We start from the raw sequence: 23199 nt of genomic DNA on the forward strand, positions 1-23199 counted from the left end.
CGTGACATAGAGGCAATAAACGAGGACACCAGAAACAACAGCTCGGGGATCATATCTACTCCTACAACATAAGAGGTCGGAATTCCGTTCCTCCATACCCAAACCTCTTACTTCCGAGCGCCATATTGCATAACGCTCGTCCCGACGTTCTTGGAAATCGGCAGAATTATAGTGAACTATTTACCATTTAAAACGTTTTATACATTTTCTTTACCATAACACGGGAGAAGGTGATTAAACTGATAATTGGTTTTTAGCTTTTTGAGTGTGTAATTACGGTTGACAAAATTACGGATTTTAAAATTTGCGAAACGAACATATCAAATTAACCAACGAATTGCCTTTACCAACTTTAAGTTCGCCTTGTCAAAAAATCATTGTATTCCGTAAAATTTGTGACCTAATTCACAATTGCTGGTCATTTTGAAAACTGTCTTCATTACAAATGTTTTCTAGGTATTAAACAAATATTTTGCATTTTTATCGCTCGATTTCCGGTAGGTTCAACCTCTTTTATGTAAATAAAAGACTTAAAATATTTTAAAACACATGTTTAGCTAATCCAAATTTGCGGTTGCTTTCGACGTGTCAGATGCTAGGATGGCACCAAGTCGGAAAATAGCTTGCCAGAAAACCTCTAGCATTTCTAGAGTAGAATCCTACCCAGATCTGTTTATGTACTGTTAATTAATGGTGGGAAGCTAGATAGAAACAGTAAATGTTGATCTTTATTTATGGAACTCAAGGTCATCCGTTCATACATTTGCAATTTAATCGTTTAAACTTTTTCATTTTAAAGTTTTATATGGTAATGCAAAATTGGGTGGAGTTTTAAGAAATTCATTGCTTCATCCTTCCACTTTAAACTCAGTTATTGCAATTTATCATAGGTAGTTTTATTTTCTGCATGTCTAAACAACTTGACTGTTATGTGAAGAAAACTAACTTGGTATGGTTTATTTTATCAATAATTCATTCCGGATCTATTATGGTTTTCAAGACATTGCCTGAAAATGCAAAAAAGTAATACTTCAAGGACAATAACTTTCATTAGAAGATGTCGTACAACTAGAATACTTTTGTTTGCCCATAGACCTGTAATTAATTACAGATCTATGAATTGCCTTATCATCAGCATCGTGTAACTGTAACATCCAATACTATCCCGTGTAAAGTACTTTCCAGTGGAAAAAAGTTAATTTCAAATTTAATCCAGGGATATTTTATAATAGTTAAATGTTTTCCATGGCTATTAAATTGCTTCCTTACCCAACCATATGGTGATTAAACATACAAATGTCTTAAAGGGTTCTCTTTATGGGTACTATAAAAAAGAGGGACTTTTTTTGTGGGGTAAATATTATTTATTTAAAAACGTCCTTCTATCTTTTTTTGTTTTCAAGATATTTACTAAAACTGCAGTAAGGAGAAAAAAGCTTCGCGGTGCGTAGCTTGATACACCTGCAATGACTGAACCTTTAACAGATAAAGGAAATGTTGATACAACAAATCCATGCAAGCTTAATAAACATCTTTATTTGAATTATGATTAAATGTTTGACAAAGGGAAAGATTTTGACACCAAAATAGAAGTGGTTATATAGACAAACGTTATTACTTTACATCCCAAAATGATCCTAGGAGATAAATAAAAATCTAAAGAAAGCAAACCATCAATACTTCAACGAAGGGTCATGTCAGCCATTGCATGTCTTCATCTGTAAACTAATCTTCAAACATACTCTTGTCTGAAACTACTCGACATATGTTAATGAAAAATGGCATGAATGTGCCTTAGAGTATTGTCACAAAACATGCATTCAGATTTTTTATCCTTTAAAAAAACATGGCTGTCAATAGTAGATAGAAAAGAAAATTGCAACTGATGAAATGATCTTTATATTAAGGTCTGCAAAATTTGAGTCCCTTGTTGAATGGCGAAAAATGATTTTTTTCTTCAGTTTTTAGCAAATAACTTGAAAGACTTAGTAGATAGGAAAAATATATCATTGATACTTATGATAAGCCCTACAATAGTCTTCAAAAACAATATTTTGAAATCTGTAATAGATAGTAAAAACTTTCATTGAAATGATATTTATGATAAGGCCTTTAAAAGTCTTGTCGCACGACTCTTTGTTACAAGTATTGTCCTTGAAAGATTAATTAAGGGAACCAAGGTTATAGTGGAAATCAAAAGAATGTAGTCCAGGGACAACGACTAGACATGGAAAACTGACATACACAACAAAGAACATAGTAAGTAAAATCATACCTACTAAGTAACAAAAGTAAATAAGCAAGTCGGACTCCACTAAAAACTGGGAGCATAGACCAGGTGCACCGGTAGAGTAAGCGTTCTCTGCTTTTCTAGAAACACCTGCCGAGTTGCTCATAAAAAGATGAAAATGACATTGTATACAGTTTTTAGCCAACATCTTGAAAACCATAAAAGTATAGAAAAACTTGTTTTTTGTTTCAAAGATCAAATCCTACAAAACCTCAATATTTTGAAACATAATAGGGAGTTTGACCTCACTGCTCTTGTTGTGCTGCTCAAATGACTCCACAGGTAGCTGGAATAAGTATAGGGCATCTTTAATTGATCTTATTGTTCCAAGACGATATGATTTAAATCTTCCAGGTGAGCGATTTTGGATCTTTAGAGCTTCTGGTTATAAATAAAGTCTCATACCTCCAAAAACATAAAATGGAAATGAAAAATTAATCGGAAGCCGGCGAGCTCATAACAATAAAATTATTTCATGATATTGATGAAAGCAATTGAATTATTTTGCGCAGTGCGACTGTGGGACGGACAGGACAAAGGTACACCATGATATGCCCCGTTTCGCAAGACGGTTATATATAAAGCCAACATTTCAATGACATTAAGTCACTCTTCACGTTGACTTACTCCCACACAGTTAGAGTGGGGTCTGAGAGTAGACCAGTGCATCAACAGAGTAGCCCAGCCGCTGGTAGGACATACTCTGACTGCGTTCTTCGGTCGGGTATCCAGAAGCCTGGGCTTCGCTACCTTCTACTGCTAACTGGGATTACTAACAGAATCTCCGTAAGAGGCCGTCGTACGAGATCCCTAAGGATAGTCAAGACCGTAAAAAACCCCGATCATAATCAAGAACATTAAGTCAAATAAAGTGTTTTCTTTCAAGTAGACGTTTCTATGCATTATCATAAGGATGTTTCAGTATCATGTTATTAGAGGGGCCAGTAATTTGCCTGGTAGAATATTTGTTTCTGGTATTCGGATTTTTTTTACCACATTTAAAGCAGAATGTTGATTCTTTACACAATTGCATTTGTATTAGTAATATTCTGACGATCTTTTTACAGTTACAGTAAAATAATTAAATATCACTACAACAATTAAGTTGAGAATGATAGCACTTTCCGTATATCCGTCCCACCCTTTATTTCGTGCATTACAAAGCTAGAACATTGTTGCTTAAAGGAGAAAATTCGACTGTCTTTGTGGATATAAACCACTAAAATCCCCCCCAAAAAAATCTCTCGTATAAGTGCAAGCCAATCATTTGCACGATATGAGTGACGCTGACAATCAGCTGCTTGATGTCCTTGGCTATCGTTTGGGGTCTCTCAAGCTTCAAAGCGTTTACACAGTCCACGGGCATGGGTCATTGTGTATTCGGGGAAATTAGTTGACCTGTGACCACGCTCATTCATTAAATTCATTAAATTAATGCATTATCACGTGATTTAATGTCGATCCGTGACCTAGTGATTCAATTTGTAAGAGTAATCAAGGGAACCAAGGTTATAGCGGCAATCAAAAGAATGCATTCCAGGGACAAAGACCAGACATGGAAAACAGACACACACAACAAAGAACATAAAGCAACCAAAATCATACATACATAGTAACAAAAGTAAATGAGCAACTCGGACTCCACTAAAAACTAGGAGCATAGACCAGGTGCACCGGTAGGGTAAGCGTCCTCTGCTTTTCTAGAAACACCCGCGGAGTTGCTCATAAAAAGTCAAGTCCGGGGTACACAAACGAGGAAAGGAAAACTATGACCCGTTGAATAAATCAGTTCTCATGGTGCTGTTCTTTGTTGTGTACGTCTGTTCTCCATGTCTGGTCTTTGTCCCTGGATTACATTCTTTTGATCACTGGTATAACCTTGGTTCTCTTGGTTACTCTTTCCCCAATTTTCAATCTATCCAAAATGTGCATTTACATTCAAAAGCTATATTAACAGAGTATTTATCCTACATAACAATTATACTTAAATAAAACAAATATCAGCTTAAGAAAATAATTTCCTTAACGCAAGATTGTTAAAATCTAGACACTTAAATCAATTTGAATTTCCCCGCCAATTTTACCTGGTTAAAATGACTGCTCTTCACTTCCTGTTTATAAATGGTAAAATATTAATGATGGGGTGGATAATTTGACTTATAAGTGTGTTAAGAAAATATTAAACACATTTTATCCTACCAGACACATTACTGCAAGAGATAAATTCTCTAAATGTAATTTATTACTAAATATCTTTCAAGGCCAAAAAGGAGTCTTTCAAATCTTGAGTTGAAATGAAGACTAGATCGTAATTTTATTTGCATAACAAAATATTATTTAGCAGATAAATTGCAAGAAACATATTTACTTGTTATAAAAGAGGTATTGACCGATATAATAGGAATTGTATTTAGACTATACATTTGTGTAGTGTTCAGAAATAGTAGGGAAGTTCCAGTGATAGACCGGCAACATACGGTATTTTGATCCCCAAAAGGGGCAATAACATGGCTTATTGGAACAAAACCAAAATTTCATAGTAGATAGATTTCATCATGCTAAACACTTTTACCCCCGTCAGGAGTTATAGCTAAACCTAACGGTTTTGGAGATATATTCCAAAAACTACTGTCTAACCCCTATGTTCTATTTTTAGTAATGGTGGCCATGTTTTTCGACAGATCAAATATTCCCACATCAGTTCTATGCAGAATACCCAAAGCAACAATTAGACCAAGTTTACTTTCAATTGGTCAAATAGTGACAGACGATAAGATTTTTGAAAAATTGTTGATGACGAAGGACACTAAGTGATGGCAATAGCTAACATTGGCCAGGTGAGCTAAAAAACGTCATTTTCCCCCTTTCAAGGGCAATAACTCTTACAAATAGTCATCTGACAACTTTTATCCCAGAAAACTTTTGTAGTCTTAATAATAAAGATCATTTCAGTCACTGAAAGAATTTAGCTTAAACCTAACAAGTTTGGAGATATATTTGAAAAACTACTCTCTGACCACTATGTTCTATTTTTTTGTAGCGGCAGCCATGTTTTTCGACGGATCAAAAACCCCCCACATCAGTTCTAAGCAGGAAAACCCCTCGGAACATTTGTACCAAATTTGGTTTCAATTGGTCAAGTATTGTCAGAGAAGATTTTTGAAAGAAATAACATTAAAAATAGCAAAAAATGTTAAAAAAGGGCATTAACTCCAACATGGCTTCACGAATTAAAACGAAAAATTCACAATAGATAGATTTCATTGTGCTGAACACTTCTACCCAAGTCAAATTTTGCTAAACCTAACGATTTGGGAGATATACGTGAAAAACTACTCTCTGACCCCTATCTTCTATTTATAGTAATGGCGGCCATGTTTTTCGACGGATCATAAATCCCCACAAAAGTTCTATGCAGGATAGCCAAAGAAACATGCAAACCAAGTTTGGCTCCAATTGGTCAAGTAGTGTCAGGGGAGAAGAGTTTAGAAAAAAATGTTAAAGACGACAATGTTAGATTACGACGACGACAGATGAAGAAGATGGATGCCAAGTGATGGCAATAGCTCACATGTCCTTTGGGAAGTGAGCTAAAACAAGTGGCTCACAGGAGCCTGAATCGCCCACCTGGTTGATGACAATGAATATCATAAGGATCATTTCAGCAATTGAAAGTTTCTTTTTTATTATAGTTTTCAAGATATTGGCTGAAAACTGTAAAAAAAGGTAAAAAAAGTCACGTTTTCCCCTTTCAAGGGCAATAACTCTTACAAGGAGTCATCTGACAACTTCTATCCCTAAAGACTTTTGTGGTCCTAATAATAAAGATCACTTCAGCAATTAAAAGGATTTGGCTAAACCTAATGGTTTTGAAGATATAAGCAAAAAAACTATTGTCTGGTTCCAATTGGTCAAGTAGTGTCGGAGAAGATCTTTGAAACAAATAAAAAAAAAAAAAAAAAAAAGGCTAACTAGATTAATACAAAAAATTGACCACATCATGCTGAACACTTTTGCCCATGCCAGAATTTGACACATTACGATTTTGGAGATATATGTGAAAAAATCTGTCTGACCACACAATGATCTGTTCTTAGTACAGGCGGTCATGTTTTTCGACGTATCAATAATCCACACATCACTTCTATGCAGATTACCACAAGGAACATTTGTACTAAGTTCTTATTGGTCCAGTAGTTTCAGAGGAAAAAAGTTTTGAAATATTGTTAATGAAGATGACAGACAACGATGGATGACAAGTGATAGCAATAGCTCACATGGCCATAGCCATGTCACCATCATAATATTGGCTGAATACTTTGTGTAACATATATTACCCTCTAAATGAGATGAACTAGACCTGTTTTCACATTTGAGGTAATATTGCAAAAAAACAACTTGAGTTATTTTAATTTCAACATAACAAACTTACCCAGAATTCTGCAAAATTAAACTTTTACAAGTTATTAATTGCCATTGAACTACACTGAACTTTTCTTTCTTGGCAAAATATAAAATCTATTAAAGCTTCCATATTTATTTCTTTTTCAGTGCTGTACATTTGGAAAGAACAGTAAATATTCCCATTTCAGATTTAAACTTAGATTATGGACTGATAACAAAACTGCTTACATTACAGGGGAGATTCCTACAAAATCAATCAAACTTAGAACCTCCCACATAAAAATGAAAGATTTGTGGGAGGTTTTTGGTAAAAATTACTATATTTTCTGTGAAAAATACTTAATAAATGAATTTTACCATCAGCATGATCAGACAAAAAATCTCTCACATGGAACTTTTTCGAAAGTTTGACAGGTATGCTGATAAATTTTTCTAAAATGTAAAAATGACAATGAGAAATACAATATTTTTTTAAACCACTTAGGTATTACCTGACAAACTCAAAATTATATGATGATATTAAAGCATACCATCTCATGGTAAGATAAACATGTCTGACCTTGTATTTGGTTTCAAAATCTAGCTTACACTACCAACTTTAATATCACAAACATCAGTTAAGATAAAAAGTAGACAGTGGTTTTCTGACATTTCTAAATATAGTATACCATGGTGCATTAACTTGTTTCTTTCACAAAGACAATTATCAGAACTGCATAAGACATTGTTTTTTTAAAACAAAAAACTGCTCATATTCAAAAGGTTTTCTTTCACTCTTTGTTTCATAAGTCTAGCCTCTTCTCTTTTAGTCTCGAAGTCTTCTTGGTAGTTTTTACTTATAATCATTAGTACAAAAAGGGCAGGAATATGAATCAAACTGAAGCGAAACAGTTTCCGAGATGAATTACTGTCACCATCACGATAAAAACGCCAGCCAAGATATGCTAAGTACCCATTTAATGGCAGTGAGTCTAAAGCAAAGGTCCATGTGGTAATATCTAGAACTGGAGCAAGAAAACAAAGTCCAATCATTCCTACAGAATATCTCATGGCCACCCTCTTACAAAGGTCAGGGTCAATTACTGACATCATTCTGTATCCTCCACGGGAATAATCTGGTCGAAGGTTCCAGCTTAGTGCATTGAAGTGAGGGAATTGCCATGCATACATAATAGCTGCCATCAACCAAGCACCTTTAATAGAAAATAATTTCTAATTAATTGGGTACATTATTCCAGTGATAAAGGCAATATAGAAGGACAACTGTTGGAACATTTCTGATTAATTGGGTACATTATTCCAGTGATAAAGGCAATATAGAAGGACAACTGTTGGAACAGTTCTGATTAATTGGGTACATTATTCTAGTGATAAAGGCAATATAGAAAGACATCTGTCAGAACATTTCTGATGAATTGGTTAAATACATGTATTTCCAGTGATAAAGGAGCCTTGTAAATCATACATAAAAGTTATAGGCTCGCTCTAATAGTTAATTCTCATTTTTAAGTAAGATAGTTCAACAGAAATGTTGCTTGTGTGGGTATATATCACATGTTTCAAATGTTTCCCATTGAACTGGTCCATTAATAAATGCCAGCAGAACAGTTCAGTAGAAATAAAATATTATATGTCATAAAAAAGTCATGATTGTGACATAGAAGCTGGTACATACTTGCAATAGTTACACCATTTCTGAATGGTATGATATTTCTTCATAAAATATCAAGAAAAGTACAGATAAATTAGATATTCCATAATTCTATGATCCTGTTTTGAGTCATGATTCTGAATTCTTTCCAAATTATTTCCCAAATAGCCAAAAGAGGCTGATAGTATGGATGGTTCCAAATGTGCAAACAGACAGACTAGTAGATTTCTATACATCCTTCAACCTTTGTTTCCACAAAATATAAAAGGTAGTTTATACATAAACAGAGCTTAGGTTTTGGCTGGTCATGTTTCCTGAAAAGTATTTATTTTTTTCTCTGGATTTTTATCGATATTGGATCATCAACAATATCAAGAAATTCTACCTGGTTCTAAACCACCAGTGACAGCTGCCCAGCCCATCATTGGAGGTATTGCCCCTACGATAGATCCCATCCATGTATTCATTATAGTCATTCTCTTCATAGGTGTATAGAACATTGTATATAGGATCCAATTAAATGCACCTAGACCAGCAGTAAGTGGGTTAGCTCCTAGATATAATGTTATCAGTCCTATTGTCCCTGTTCCTGCAGCAAAAGCTAATGCATGGTTTGGTCTGAAAAGTAAAACATGAATACAGCAAGTGGTCTCACTACATAGTTATATGATATTGTAAACTGAACTTCTTTTATGGACATGCATAAATAGTATACATACTTATATACTTTAAATATATAAGACATTCCAAAACATGGGGCCCACTCCAGTGATCCAAGGGAATTTCTCTATTATCAACCAAAATTTGCTAGCAACCTGGGGTGAGTACACGTGATTAGGGCATGATAATCACGTTTATGTCTATGGTAGAAATTTCAACCATACAGTTCAAAACAATAAAATTTTTATTTAATACTAAATTCAATTCAAATTTGTTTATAGCATTTGATTTCTTAATAAAAAGTCTGATACTAAATAGAATGATATATTATTTGTGACTCTGAAAATGAAACAAATTTTAACTATACTTACGTTAAGAATCCACGCACAAGAACTCTATTCTTTGTTCTGTTCATCTGGGAATCATAAGGTACTTCTAAAAACTGCAAATTAGATATCATAAGTTAATCACTACAGTTAGTTGCAAAAGTCCATCACCTTATTAAACTTTTTACAAAAAAAGATGCCTTACTGAGTGCAGCATGATATGTCCCCAGCCTGTTGAACTCTGTTCACTTGGCACAAGTGTGGACACAATACTACCTTATGACGTACTTAAACATAGGGACTTACAATCCATAATGGACACAACAACTGGTTTGGATACAATATTGCACAATATTCTGACATTCAATTATTCATTAAAATCAGATGAAATAAAAAAAAAAACAGCCTTTCAAAACATTATGTTTTTGGCCCCTTTGATCCCTTGTTATTCAAAACAAGTGAGAAATATTCCAATACTGATTGAAAACACAGGAAGAGATTTCCTACAGAAATGCTAAATGTTATTTAAAATCTGTTAAATATTCTTAAAACATAAAAAGACATACCGGTAAATTAAAAACAGGGTCATACTGATTGAGAAATAAACCATCTATATCAATTTTAAATAAACACCTACAAGTGATTCCATTTTAGATAGCAAGCTTCTTCTAGCAGCAAGTAATAATATATCAAAATTTCATGAAATTCAGTTAATTACAACCAAAGTCATTACACAAAAATAAAACAATTAACAACAATGAAGCTGATGCCAATTAAGATAACAATCATAACAAAATTCAACATAACTGATAATTTACATTGTATAATTAAAGGTAAATTACCAGTAAATATATGGAATAGTAAATAATTTCATTAAAGAGAAAAAAAAAGACATTTTTGAATATGTACCTTGATGTAAGTAGCAGAAACCAATCATGAACAGAAATACATATGGATGGAAAGCAAGTTTTTCAAGTCATATTATGTACAAATTTGAGGTTATAAATCCCATTAAGCTGGCTGCAAAACACTGTTTTACATGTATTTCAAAATATGCAGTATACCTGATTGGTTGCATTTGCAGAAGCCGATGTTAGAGCTGTTCCTGAAGAGGTTAACAGAAAAGTTACTGGATCAAATACACCTGGTGCCATGGCATATCCAGCCATTGAAGTTAAAACCACCAGTCCTATATATAGAAATTAGATGATATTATTTCATATCCATTGTCATTACTTTTCTTAAATTCTTATCTTAATATGACTACAAATGTATTCCAATTATAGAAATGGCAAATTTACTTCTAAATATGAATGAAATACATGTAATATTCATTACTACCTGTATGTTTCACTACTTAAATTATACATAATGTATTTGATTGTCTAAAAATGTTTGTTCTAATGAAGAATTCATTACCTTGTTATAACCGGTTAATGAAATAAAAACAGTTCTGATTTTTTTTTCATGATCAGCATTATGGTGTATGTTAATGTTAAATATAAGCAACACTGTATGTTACACAGTGTTTCTAGCTTTGTTAAATTAGAACTTTATTTTATGTTTACTTTTTGAATCTGAGTTAGACAAATATATTCTGGATCTAAAAATCCAAAAGCACTTAAATAAAACAAGAGGCTCTTGAAGAGTCTGAATTGCTCACCTGGGAAACTATGCCCTATTAACTAAGTAAGTAAAAGTATCATGCTTTGTTACCATGTTTGACAAAAAATTGCTGAAAAAGAGCATATATATTAATGAATGCTGTAAGTTAAAACTGAGCACCTAAGGCACTGTAAAATGTTTGAAATGCCTTCAAAGTGTTTTTTATAAAATCTGGAAAAAAACTGTGCAGAATCCCTTCTGCCATATAATTCCACCGGATCAAGGGGGCATTAGCCCAGTATACGTTTGCTATCATCACCATTCAACTCAGGAGACCATGTTTACTGTATAAACCAAATATCATTGAAATCAAAGTAAGTATAAAAATTAGCGGAATAATATTAGCCATTTTGAAAATGGCCATCCAAAACAAACTTTCGTCAACGCCATTCAACTCAAAATACCATGTTTCCTCAAGAAACCAAACATTATTGGAATATGAACAACTGGTGAAAATGGTTGCAAAATTTCATTATTAACCAACTACCCAAAATACGTTAAAATATGTCATAAACTGACCAATTGATATGAATTCAAACCGGGCATCTATACGGGGACAATATGAAAAAAAGAGAGCCAATATGGAACAAACTAGGGCCAATATGGCATCATAACTTCCGGTCGTTTGATACCACCATTTTGAGTTAGAATTGGATTTCGTGATTTTTGATCACCAGGACTCAAGTTGCAGAAACATAAAAAAAATCTTCCATTTTATACAAAAAGGATATTTAAGACTGATTAAAGCAAATAAACCTACATTTTCTTGATAAAACAAAAACAACTGTTCTATAAATCATCTAGTTGAGTTGGTTAATAAAATTGTCAATAAATATGTAATTTCATATTGGCCCTGTTATAGGTTTCGGTCAATCATATTGGCTTCAACAGCCACATTGGCCCTCAGCGATACCTCAGGACCAATACGAACGCCTCGACCAGTATGACAGACCTCAAACCTGTAAAAGGGCCAATATGAAGTTACATATTTATTAACATATAATACAGCCAGTCAATTCAGAATAGCTTTCATCTTCATTATCCTTCTATAGTTCAGGAAAAAATAGCAAAATAAGCATGACCCCTATGTTCTATTTTCAGTAACGACAGCTATGTTTTTTGACTGATGAAAATTCTTAAACAATCAGGATACCTTAAACAACAATAAGGTCAACTTTCATTAAATCTTGTTTAATGGTTTCAGAGAAGCTGTACACTAAAAAAAAACAAAAAAAATCTGTTTCAAGGGCAATAACTTCTACATAGGGCAATGAATCATTAAGAAAATTTCGGCATTGGTCCGTCTTCTGATTGTGAACAATATCACCCTCCATCAGAATTCACTACATTGAATTTTTTTATAGTTATTTGCAAAAAACAACAGATGGTGGCAGACACCAAGCGATAGCAATAGCTCACATTGCCTACGGTATGTAAGCTAAAACACACAGAATATAATGTACATGTATAACCAAATCACATTGGTCTATCACATATATAGAACATCATACGCATTTATTTCTTCATATCCTAATATAAAGGCACCAATATTAAACAGTTTTCACAAGGGTTTGTATGTGTTGAGGGGGTTTGTTATGAAAGGGTTTGGGCAAGTAGAATTCTCATCAACTTGCTCCATAGGACAAGTCACAAGGTTAAGAGCACTTTAAAATGATACCCTGATATTATGATATTTTAAAAAGTTTCATCTGTTTTAACATCTAAGCATATTTGAAAACCAACCATGCAACATCAAGCATTTTTTTTTTATGCCCCGTGCAAGTTCGGGAGTCAAAAGAATAGGCCTGCAGCAGCGCTAAGCTTGTCGTAAAAGGCGAACAAATAGTGCTCAGAAACCAAGCCGGGGGCTAGGCGCTCTGCCCACAGCAACTGGGATGTGTGCCCCAGGTGGTGGAATGGGGTACCCCTGGCGTGTTACATGCTGGGGTTGTCAGGCTATAATACGGAAAACCTGACCGCAGACCATAGTGGTGCACCGTGTTGCAAAAGATGCTATGTTCCTCGCACGTTAAAGAACCCTGCTGTGGTATTCGATAGTAGGAACCTTTGCGCTCCGCTACAGGAGGCTAAATTGCCCGACCCTACCCATCCCTCCCTTTTATCTTGTGGCAATCAAATTTTGTTATCCTTGTGTCCCATCCCATTTTTCATTTCATGTTCATTGTCTGAATATAGCTGAAATATTGCTGCTCAGACATTTAACCCCAACAAACAAACAAACAATCTTTTTTTTACAGGTTTGTGGATATCAGCCCTTGGATTGTTGTGGATAAAGAAGAAAACCCTAAAACACATGTGCAGAAGACCTGAATTTTTTACATAAAGATATGATAGTTGCACTTTTCACCTACATGTTTCTTGCAATTAGGTTCATTCTTATCAGATTAAAAAAATGCTTCTCATACCTGTCAACCTCATTTTGGAAAGCATCAAGTAATGTTTCAGAAGTCTGGAGGTATCTATTTGTTGTTTGAGCCATCTTATATCCTCAGTTTCCTCAATGTTATGTGCTGGACTCTCTTCCTTCTTATCCCTATCTAAAATACTTTGTATTTGTTTTAATTTTTCTGGCGTTAACCATTTTGGATAGTCTATCACATCGTTATCACAATCACCTGGTTTTGCATGTATGAAATCTTCTCTAAAGTGAACCAATGTACTAGAATGTTTATGATACAGTGAAAACCCTTTGTTTAAGTTAGCTCCCTTGATGACGTTGATTGATTGTTGAACATCCTCTGTAATTACATGCTCTTCATGGTCTTCAGAAGAAAGTTTCTGGACTTTCGATGATGCTTCTCTTTTTGCTAACTGAATAAAAAGGAAGGAAACAAATTTTTTAATGTAAAATATGACTCGTGAAATTCAGTTTTCTGTGAACCAAATATTATTGTGTTATTATTACTTTCATTTAAAACAAAAGGTTGCATGCATTGTCAAGCTAGACATACTCCTACTCCTACAGAAAGTTGAAAACAACTAAAATAGCTTATAACATATGCACTTCCTACCTAAAACATCGAACCAAAATTGAAATCAATCCATTCATTGTGAGCAGAAATATGTTTAACAAAATTTTCTCCATCATTCCATATAATGTATACATAAAAATGCTTCATGGTGCACAGCTAATACATGCCAGCCTAGGACAAACCTTGAACAGACGGGACAAATTTTGACAAAAAATCAAGCCTGATACAGCTCTCATACATGTGTATGTTGTATGATATTTGGTGGAATCTTTTTTTTAGTTAATGTTAATACAGGAAATTGCCCCAAATTTGTATGAATTCAGTCCCATATATCCAAAATATATAAAATCAAAAGGGAGGTTACAATAATAGAAATAAACTACACAACAAAGATTCATTACTTGAAGCATTTTCAGTTTATTGTGCAAGTATGGGAATACCCTTTTTCATAGGAACAAAGCTCTATAATTCAGAAATAAAAAAGCTGAAATTAAAAAAAATATCAATCAAACAGAAAAAGGTGCAACCACTATCAAGTTACAGTTTGAAAACTGTGAAATCACCTCCTTTTAATAAATGAAGTCCCATAACTCTAAATACTAAAATCACAAATTTTCAAAACTTGAAAGGGAGCTTTTGTTGGTATGAAAAACAATTCATCAAAATTTCATACAAATTGCAGCTGGGGTTTTTGAGTTACAGTCCAAAAACACAAAATCACCCCATTTTTGCATGAAGAAGATTTTATATCCAAATTAAAGGGCCCCATGTGAGACATGGTTGACAGTACAATCATGATTTATAAAAAATACACACTACCTTTATGCAATACACAAAATACAAGTCACTAAATTTTGTAATTAATGATGATAAGAACAGATTTGCTATGAAAATAAGGACCATATCCAAAATAAAGTCCAATAACTGAAAAACAAAAAATCTAAAATTGATAAAAATTGGAAGGGAGCTCATATCAATCAAAAGAAACAATTCATTAAAAAATTTAACAACATTTGGTGGCAGCATTGTTAGTTTTAGTGTGAAGTGTGAAGGACGGATAACACCTGTATACCATATTATGTCACGTCTTAAAAAAATGGCATAGTCTCACGAAACAGGAAGCTGATATGAGACAGCATCCAAAGCTGCTTAAAACGTATGCCCCATCTTTCATGTAAATGTACATGTGCAGTATTTATCATTATTTATAAGAAATAGCAGGTTGCACACTTTTTATTTGACCTCCTAGCTTGATACTTTAGTAACTTAATTTGTTATAATACTTAAAAATTCTTAAATTTAGTATATAATACTGTAACAATTTTTGAAATGGACTGACTATTACTTAATAGAAATTCTGCATTTTTTACATTCAGCAGGATCAAAAAGAATGTGACAGTAATGAAACTTATGAAACATGTCGCAAGAAATTAGTTCTGATTTGGGGCCTGACGAGGACACAGACGTAGCATTGTGGTTTACACATAAGATGGACTAACAACTTGCTGAAGCCCAGACTAGAGATCCAGTCTTGGCAGAACTTCAGACAATAAAAAGGGAATGGACTCACTGACAAAAATGGGATGAAATATCTTCTCAAAGTACATCATTAAAAAAATTATTAAAATTATTTTGAAAAACGATGTAATTTTCATAAAATGGGTCCATGCAGCTACTGAAAAAAACAATATTGCAGCTGCTTGTTACAGATGAATTACAACAAGAGATCCTAGAAATGTTGCATGATGACCTACATAGTAGGCACTAAGGAATAAGTAAAACCACAGCCAGGGTACAAAACTGATTTTACAGGCTTGGCTATAAGCAATATGTGGTATTTCTTATTCAAAAATGTTTTACATGCGGTGCCTGAAAGCAGCCATCGAGGTGAGTTAAGAGTAAAATGAATCAATACAATGTGGGAGTCCCTTTAGAAAGAGTTGCTCTAGACTCAACTGGGCCGTTACCCTTAACAAACAAAGGCAACAAGTATGCCTTAATCATTTTTGACTATTTTACTAAATGGGCAGAGGGGTACCCACTGACAAATTTGGAAGCAAATACTATAGCCAAAAGTTTTGTCACTAATTTCATACGCCAGTTTGGTATACCCAGACAAATACATACGGACCAGGGAAGACAATTCGAGTCAACCCTATTTAAAGAACTATGTAGAATACTTCGCATAGATAAAACTAGAACTACTGCCTTTCGTCTGCAGAGTGACGGATTAGTTGAGTGATTAAATTGTTCATTAGAAGGCATACTTAGTAAATATGTCCATAAAAATCAGAAAGACTGGGATGAACTGCTCTCTTTAGCTTAAACGGCCTATCGATCGTCCCAGGATGAGACCACCAAACTTTCACCTAGCACGTTAATGCTGGGTTGGGAAATAGAACTCCCCATTGATCTAATATATGGACCTCATCCACAAATATATGAATTTCAAAATGAGACTGAGGCTACAAATGCCTACATTAGAGATTTACAAAGACTCATGTTTCAAGTACAACAAAATGCATCCCTCGCTAGTGAGAGACAAATGCATCAATATGATATAAGAGCAAGACAACACACTTACAAAACTGGGGATGTTGTTTGGCTCTATACCTTTACACGTACCAAAAACCTAAGTCCAAACCTACAAAATCCCTGGGACGGTCCCTACATGATAACTGAAGTTATTTCTGATCTGATATACAAAATTAAAAAAAGTAAAACATAAAAATTTATGATTGTTCACCATGACAGGCTTAAACCATACTTTGGTGAAATACCAATATAGTTTCATAGTGCTTATGGTCTCCCCTGTCCGAACCTAAAAAATAATAAATAGAACAATAATAAAATAAGGCACTAGATAAGTTGTCTCTACCCCGTTTCAAGTGTGGAGCAGAATACCGCAACAGGTCTACATTGATGAGGCATGGCCGTCTGAAGCATCCAAAGATGCTCAAATGTAACAAATGTCCTGTTATGGTTAGGGTCTGGACTTAAATACAGGATGCACAGGCATCAAAAGAATGCGAATCAACTTAAATCTCCAGAATATGACGAAATTGTTCTACCAGACATGCCACAGGTGAATAGGTGAGTGGAGGTTGGTCAGAAATTGCCATCCAACACTGCCATTTTATCTCCACATAGGACATCAAGCCCTCTTGGTGAGGAGCTCACTCTGGACAGTACTCAACTGGTGTCTATAAGAGAACTTCAGGCAGAAGTAGACCCTCTAAGGTTAGGTGCATCTCCCGTACAGAAAAAGAAGGATTCCAGTCATTTGATATTACCTAATCTAGAAGCGGTAAGGGAGGGTAAGAAGCACCACTGCTTTTTAGCACCACCTAGTTCAATCAGTTAGGCCCAAGAGGCCAGTGTTGTTCAGCAGGTGAGGAAAAAAGCTATTGCTCACAGTAATTACGTTGGGTCTGTGTTACCTTATGGGTACGGTTGTGTAAAAAAGGAAGAAAAAGTTGTGTTTCCAGATGGAACTATATATATGCTGTCTTCATCTTGGGTTGCTGATCCTAGAATAGTAGCAATGAAGAGCGAGGCGGTGCAAGCGACACCAGAATAAAGGGACAAAGAAACAATAACACCTCCATTTTATCATGTGTGGCAGATACAGGAGCAGGGAATGAGCACCGAGGATGATAGTAACAAGCTCAAGTCAGTAATAGATCTAACAATGGATTCAGATGACATGGATGAAGAAAATAGTAGTGAGGGAGAAAAGTCAGAAGACAAGTCGTGTGGCAGAGAGAAAAATATTGAGAGAGAGAGAGTGATTCCACATTAAGTAGTGAGAGTGAGTCAAGTGAATCAGAGACATTAAATGATAGTGTGGAGTACCTAGAAGTAAAAGTAGAAGTGTGTGAGGAGATGTACGAAAGTTGATAATAGAGGTGTGTGATTTAAGCTTTAACCTGTACGGGACGTACAGTCTTTCCTAAGAGGGGACAGTGTAACGATTTTTGAAACGGACTGACTCTTACTTAATAGAAATTCTGACTTCTATAAATATTGCTCTGAGACAGTGTTATGAATTACTAGATGAAAGTTGGGGGAGGGTTTATGTGAATTGATGGTGGTTAATACAATATGATATTTTGTATGTTTGAATATTTAATAGATTATTTCTATGACGTTTTTTTTGTTTGAGTAAATTGGGATCTAAAATACAGATTTTAGTGGAAATACTAAAAGTTTTGATCTGAATGTATTGAATCCTGATTAATTATAGTAGTATTGAAAATTTTAATAATAATGGGATGCTTGTAGCCAATTTGAACATGAAAACGTCAATTTTATCTATTTGTTTCATTGAGTGAGTTGGCACTTAACTTACTATATTGAATTATTCCTTTAGAGAAACAGCATCCCTGAGACAAAGTAAATTCACTTTTTAGTGGAATTTGCTTTGTCTCTAAAATTTTCATCCGTACAGCACATATCTTTAATGTTATTTTAACTTTCTGAAAAGTCAAAAGCACAAATCACTGCATCAAAGGCCATTGTTTACGGTAAAGAATTCCTTGCCGTAAAATGGTTTATTGTCGTAAAATGTTGACGTCACATGCGTTTAGCGGGACATATAAAATGGAATGCGCATTTGATACTCTTCAGTTGTGATTCAACTCCTGAGAAAACATAGTATTTTCAAATTTCAAGAAGTCCTCAGGACACTCTATATAAAGAACCATTCCTTTTTGCAACGTTTCAAAGTGTTCAACAAGGTTATTATAATATAACTTTAATAATTGAGTTACTCTTGTAAATCTATTTAAATAACAACTAGCTATTACAAAGCTAAGTTCATTACAATGCTACAGGATGACTTAGTTATTACAATGCTACAGGATGACTTAGTTATTACAATGCTACAGGATGACTTAGTTATTACAATGCTACAGGATGACTTAGTTATTACAATGCTACAGGATGACTTAGTTATTACAATGCTACAGGATGACTAAGTTATTACAATGCTACAGGATGACTTAGTTATTACAATGCTACAGGACGACTAAGTCATTACAATGCTACAGGATGACTTAGTTATTACAATGCTACAGGATGACTTAGTTATTACAATGCTACAGGATGACTAAGTCATTACAATGCTACAGGATGACTTAGTTATTACAATGCTACAGGATGACTTAGTTATTACAATGCTACAGGACGACTAAGTCATTACAATGCTACAGGATGACTTAGTTATTACAATGCTACAGGATGACTTAGTTATTACAATGCTACAGGACGACTTAGTTATTACAATGCTACAGGACGACTTAGTTATTACAATGCTACAGGACGACTTAGTTATTACAATGCTACAGGATGACTTAGCTATTCTATGCGCAGAAAACTATCTTTAATATTCTATAGTGACTGCCGCTAAAAAGCTTTATTTATACTTAAGTTCAACTCATTGATTAATCGTAACTTACAAAAGTTGTACGAAGAAACGAGACTCATTACCACTTATACCAATTTTACAATATCTCATATTGCAAGTTAAATATAAATGTACAATAAACAAGAGCACTTGACCAGAGCCACTTTCTTGAGTCTGTTGTCAATCAATGTGTCCTTTAGTATCGATCTTTGGTATAAGTTAAAGTTGCTTCAGTAGTAATGGGAGAAAACGTTACAATATGTTACATCTATACTGCAACCATTCAATTTGCAGTCAACATGCATTGAGCTTATTTTAACAAGTGATATATGGTCATTGACTGAATATAACTTTCTGTTGTGACATAACAAACGTTACGTTACTTTGAAGTTGCCAGGATACAGTCCAATTGAAATAAAAATGTTTTTTCTAGCTTAAAACATCATTTTTCTATTAAAATTTTGACAAACTTAGAAATCTGAATTTGGCTAAAACCGGTGAGGAATGCTCTGCATAGCCTTACATTTTCCTGTGGTTCTAAGCCTCATCCATATGTCAGTTTAATGTCAAGTCAGTGCACTGATATTGTTTACTTATACCAATATTGTGTATGAGAACTTTTTAATATAAACTATGTTGTCACGATGACAGTCTTTACAAAATTTGATATATCACCTTTGAAGAACTATTACAAAGTGGCAGTATAAAAGGAAGTACAGACTACAGTAAATAAAAAATCTCAAGAGCTTCTCCAGTACATAAGCCAAAATGACTGGGCAGGTCATGCTTGAATTTGCTAAAGACCAGTCACTTCAGACAAATGAGTATATCTACCTGGGTATCTGAGTAAACAAAAGTTATGATAATGGGGAACTACATGATTCAACCATAAGTTAAGATCTAATTTGATATTTTTTGCATTTTATATGAATACACAATCCTAGTGTTATAGCTAGGATTTGAAAAATTGAGACCACAGAAGAAGGCATTTTAACACATAGTATGTTTTTTTTTTCAACCAAAAAGGGACATTGATTTTAGATTTTTAAGATGTGTCTTTGCATCAAGTCAGATATATCTTCCTTTTCTCTTCTTGTATGTTTGTATTCTTATGGCATACCTGCCAACTTTTGAAAATTAATGTTGGACAATGTGTGAATGGACAGCGTCGCCTCATATTTTGCAAAGTGAATTAATTTTATTGTATTAATGTATGCATGACACTTTTATTGTATAAAAGACAGATGACCAAGTGCTTTATGAAAACATATGCATGTTATATAATAAATAGAATTTAATAAGTCCTTTTAGTAGTAATTTCTTACAAACCTAACTGATATACAGAAGCTTAAAACTCTACCTCAATAAAAGAATTCAAGAACACATATTTCCCATATATTGTTTCTGGGGGATAGATTACTTCACAGATTTAATCATTACTGTTTGAATTGGGGCAAGTGATTCTTTATATTTATCACATACTATGAGGTAAAATGTTGCATGAAATGTAACAAATATTCAATAAAATTAAATTTCAAAATTCTAAGTTCATAAATCCATTCTGTAGTTTCAGAGGAGAAGATGTTTGAAGAATTGTTAACGATGATGATGAAGGGCGGCAAGTGATGGCAATAGCTCACATGGCCTACAGCCAGGTGAGCTAAAAATTATATTTTTTGCCTTTATTCTAAAAGGACCTTATGTTCAACATTTAAATATCAACATTCCTCTTATTTTCAATAAATGAACAATATGTGTTGAAATTTCCCAATCTTTTATCTTTATTAGGTACATCATTCTACAAAATCCAACTCATGGATTTCACAAACCTTACCCCATTTTTCAAAAAAAGGAAATTTTAAAAAATTGCCTGACAAAAAGTTCTTTATAGATGATTACAAGCTATTTTCCCCTTCTAACATGCACTCCTTAATTGTAGGTTATTGGTTTCATCTGTCTCATTTTAGCACAGTGCCCCGTGCAAGTCCGGGTGTCAAAAGAATAGGCCTGCAGCCATGCTAAGCTTGTCGTAAAAGGCGACTAAATAGTGCTCAGGAACCTAGCTGGGGGCTAGGTGCTCTGCCTACAAAAACTGGGTTGTGTGACCCAGGTGGTTGAATGGGGTACCCCTGGCATGTTGCATGCTGGGGTTGTCAGGCTATAATACGGAAAACCTGACCGCAAACCATAGTGGTGTACTGTGTTAAGAAAGATGCCACATTATAGAACCCTGCTGTGGTATTCTAGGAAACTTTGTGCTCTGCCACAGGAGGCTTAATTGCCCAACCTTACCCATCCCTCCCTTTTTCTAGTGGCAATCAAAAGTTGACTACCCTATTATCCATGCGTCCCATCCCATTTTTCATTTCATCGTCATTTCATGTTCATCATCTGAATATATCTGAAATACTGCTGCTTGGATGTTAAACCCAAACAATCAATCAATCAATCATTTAGCACAGTGCCCATAACTACATTTAAGTATTCAAACTAATATTAATTTCTTGAATGCAAAAATTTATAGCAATGCAAAGCACAGCACACTAATTGCCTATGGCAGGAACTTTATATCAAACCTATGGAGAACATTTACAAAAAAAAAAAAAATACTGTATAGTGGTTTAACCTATTTATGGTGCAATCATAAATTTAGAAATTTTTCTAACAAAGAACAAGGGCCTGTGTATGTGGACCTTATGTCATCAAGGTCAGGTCAAGGGATGTTTACTAACATATTCAAATCAGCTCAAAATTCCTTATATGGTAGAATGTTTCTTTAGTAAGTTGGCTATTTTGATTTACTGTACACCCTTAAAATCCTTGTATGCATTCAAAATTAGATTAATATTTTGACATTGATCTTCAACCTACAATAATATTAAATGAACTGATTAATGGTTTGCTATGTAGGATGCATTCCTCACCCTAGTCAGATGATAATTAAATGTACGCATGACTGCAAAAACAAAAATGGAGTGGATGACCCTTGTCATTCACCCATTCCTTAAGTACATGTACAATGTAGGTCAGAATTAACTATCACAATAATTTGTTTCGAAATTATATAGATTATCCAGGCTACATGTATTGAAGTAAAAAGACTATCAATTGTTGTTTTGAATTTTTATCAGAGGTTTAATATTTTTACTACCTAAGTTGGGTTAACCAACTTTACTCTCATTCCAAAATAATGGTGTCACAGCATAGGCTTAAATTGGAGTCATCTTTATGATCTTATCTTAAATGGCCGTAGACACCAAACCTTAAAAAAAAATGTTCCGCCCCTCATATTAACAACACTTCCACTATTAAGCATAAGGTTTAGGAACAATGGTAAATTAATTCTTATAGTTATCTTATACAAGTGTACAGTACATACGTAACAGCACCAAGTTGTTTTTGGGGCTACTGAATGCGATTTGGTAACTCGAATTATCAAATGATTTTTGCAAATATTCCAACCACATCGATAAACAGGCATTTCCTGCCTGTAGTTTATTATGTCATTGGCCCAATAACTCCTATTAAAACGTGACTTAGTACTCCAGTGTTTCTCGACTCCTCAAAGTCATATTTTATGGATTTCACTAACGACCAATAGGATATACAACGCACTAAATTTACAACCTCTGTACATGTTAATATTTCACTTAAAATGTGGGAAAATAAAATTGAACATGAACAAAATATAACAAACAAGCAACAGTTTCCGTTTTAATAGGTGTAAGAAGGCACTACCTACACATTTTTAAAAGTTTAATTGTAAATAAAAATATACTGGTATTAGACGAGATCAATCATTG

The 23199-nt window shown here is 34.1% G+C and overlaps 1 protein-coding gene and 1 long non-coding RNA gene across 3 annotated transcripts; one reads left to right on the forward strand and one right to left on the reverse strand.

The window, feature by feature from the left end:
- Positions 1–4381: 4381 nt before the first annotated feature.
- On the forward strand, positions 4382–5542 carry LOC148618620 (uncharacterized). 2 transcript variants are annotated; one of them, XR_015921398.1, is made up of 3 exons: positions 4382–4414; positions 4947–5127; positions 5331–5542. It is a non-coding gene; the product is annotated as an uncharacterized LOC148618620 (long non-coding RNA). The 2 variants fall into 2 exon arrangements; XR_015921400.1 differs by having other exon boundaries at positions 4407–4524.
- A 1269-nt stretch (positions 5543–6811) lies between these two features.
- LOC148618621 (protoheme IX farnesyltransferase, mitochondrial-like) lies at positions 6812–22983 on the reverse strand. The gene is made up of 6 exons (XM_088577697.1): positions 22776–22983; positions 13423–13828; positions 10396–10520; positions 9377–9447; positions 8731–8963; positions 6812–7887 (listed from the first exon to the last, which is right to left on the reverse strand). Exons 1-6 carry the CDS (start codon positions 22875–22877, stop codon positions 7427–7429), a joined length of 1398 nt encoding a protein of 465 aa, XP_088433823.1. The 5' UTR covers positions 22878–22983; the 3' UTR covers positions 6812–7426.
- Between the last annotated feature and the right edge of the window lie 216 nt (positions 22984–23199).

This window comes from Perna viridis, chromosome 4 (genome assembly GCF_037379345.1).
Source record: "Perna viridis isolate PV_CMFRI_1.1 ecotype Kerala chromosome 4, ASM3737934v1, whole genome shotgun sequence".
Taxonomy (NCBI): domain Eukaryota; kingdom Metazoa; phylum Mollusca; class Bivalvia; order Mytilida; family Mytilidae; genus Perna; species Perna viridis.

Coding starts and splice junctions, on each gene's coding strand:
- LOC148618621 (XM_088577697.1), bottom strand. CDS start 22,877: ATGCCTGTTTATCGATGTGGTTGGAATATTTGCAAAAATCATTTGATA. Junction 10,521..13,422: donor TTCCAAAATGAGGTTGACAG/GTATGAGAAGCA, acceptor TTCTATATATAG/GACTGGTGGTTTTAACTTCA. Junction 8,964..9,376: donor CTTGTGCGTGGATTCTTAAC/GTAAGTATAGTT, acceptor TTTACTTTTCAG/ACCAAACCATGCATTAGCTT.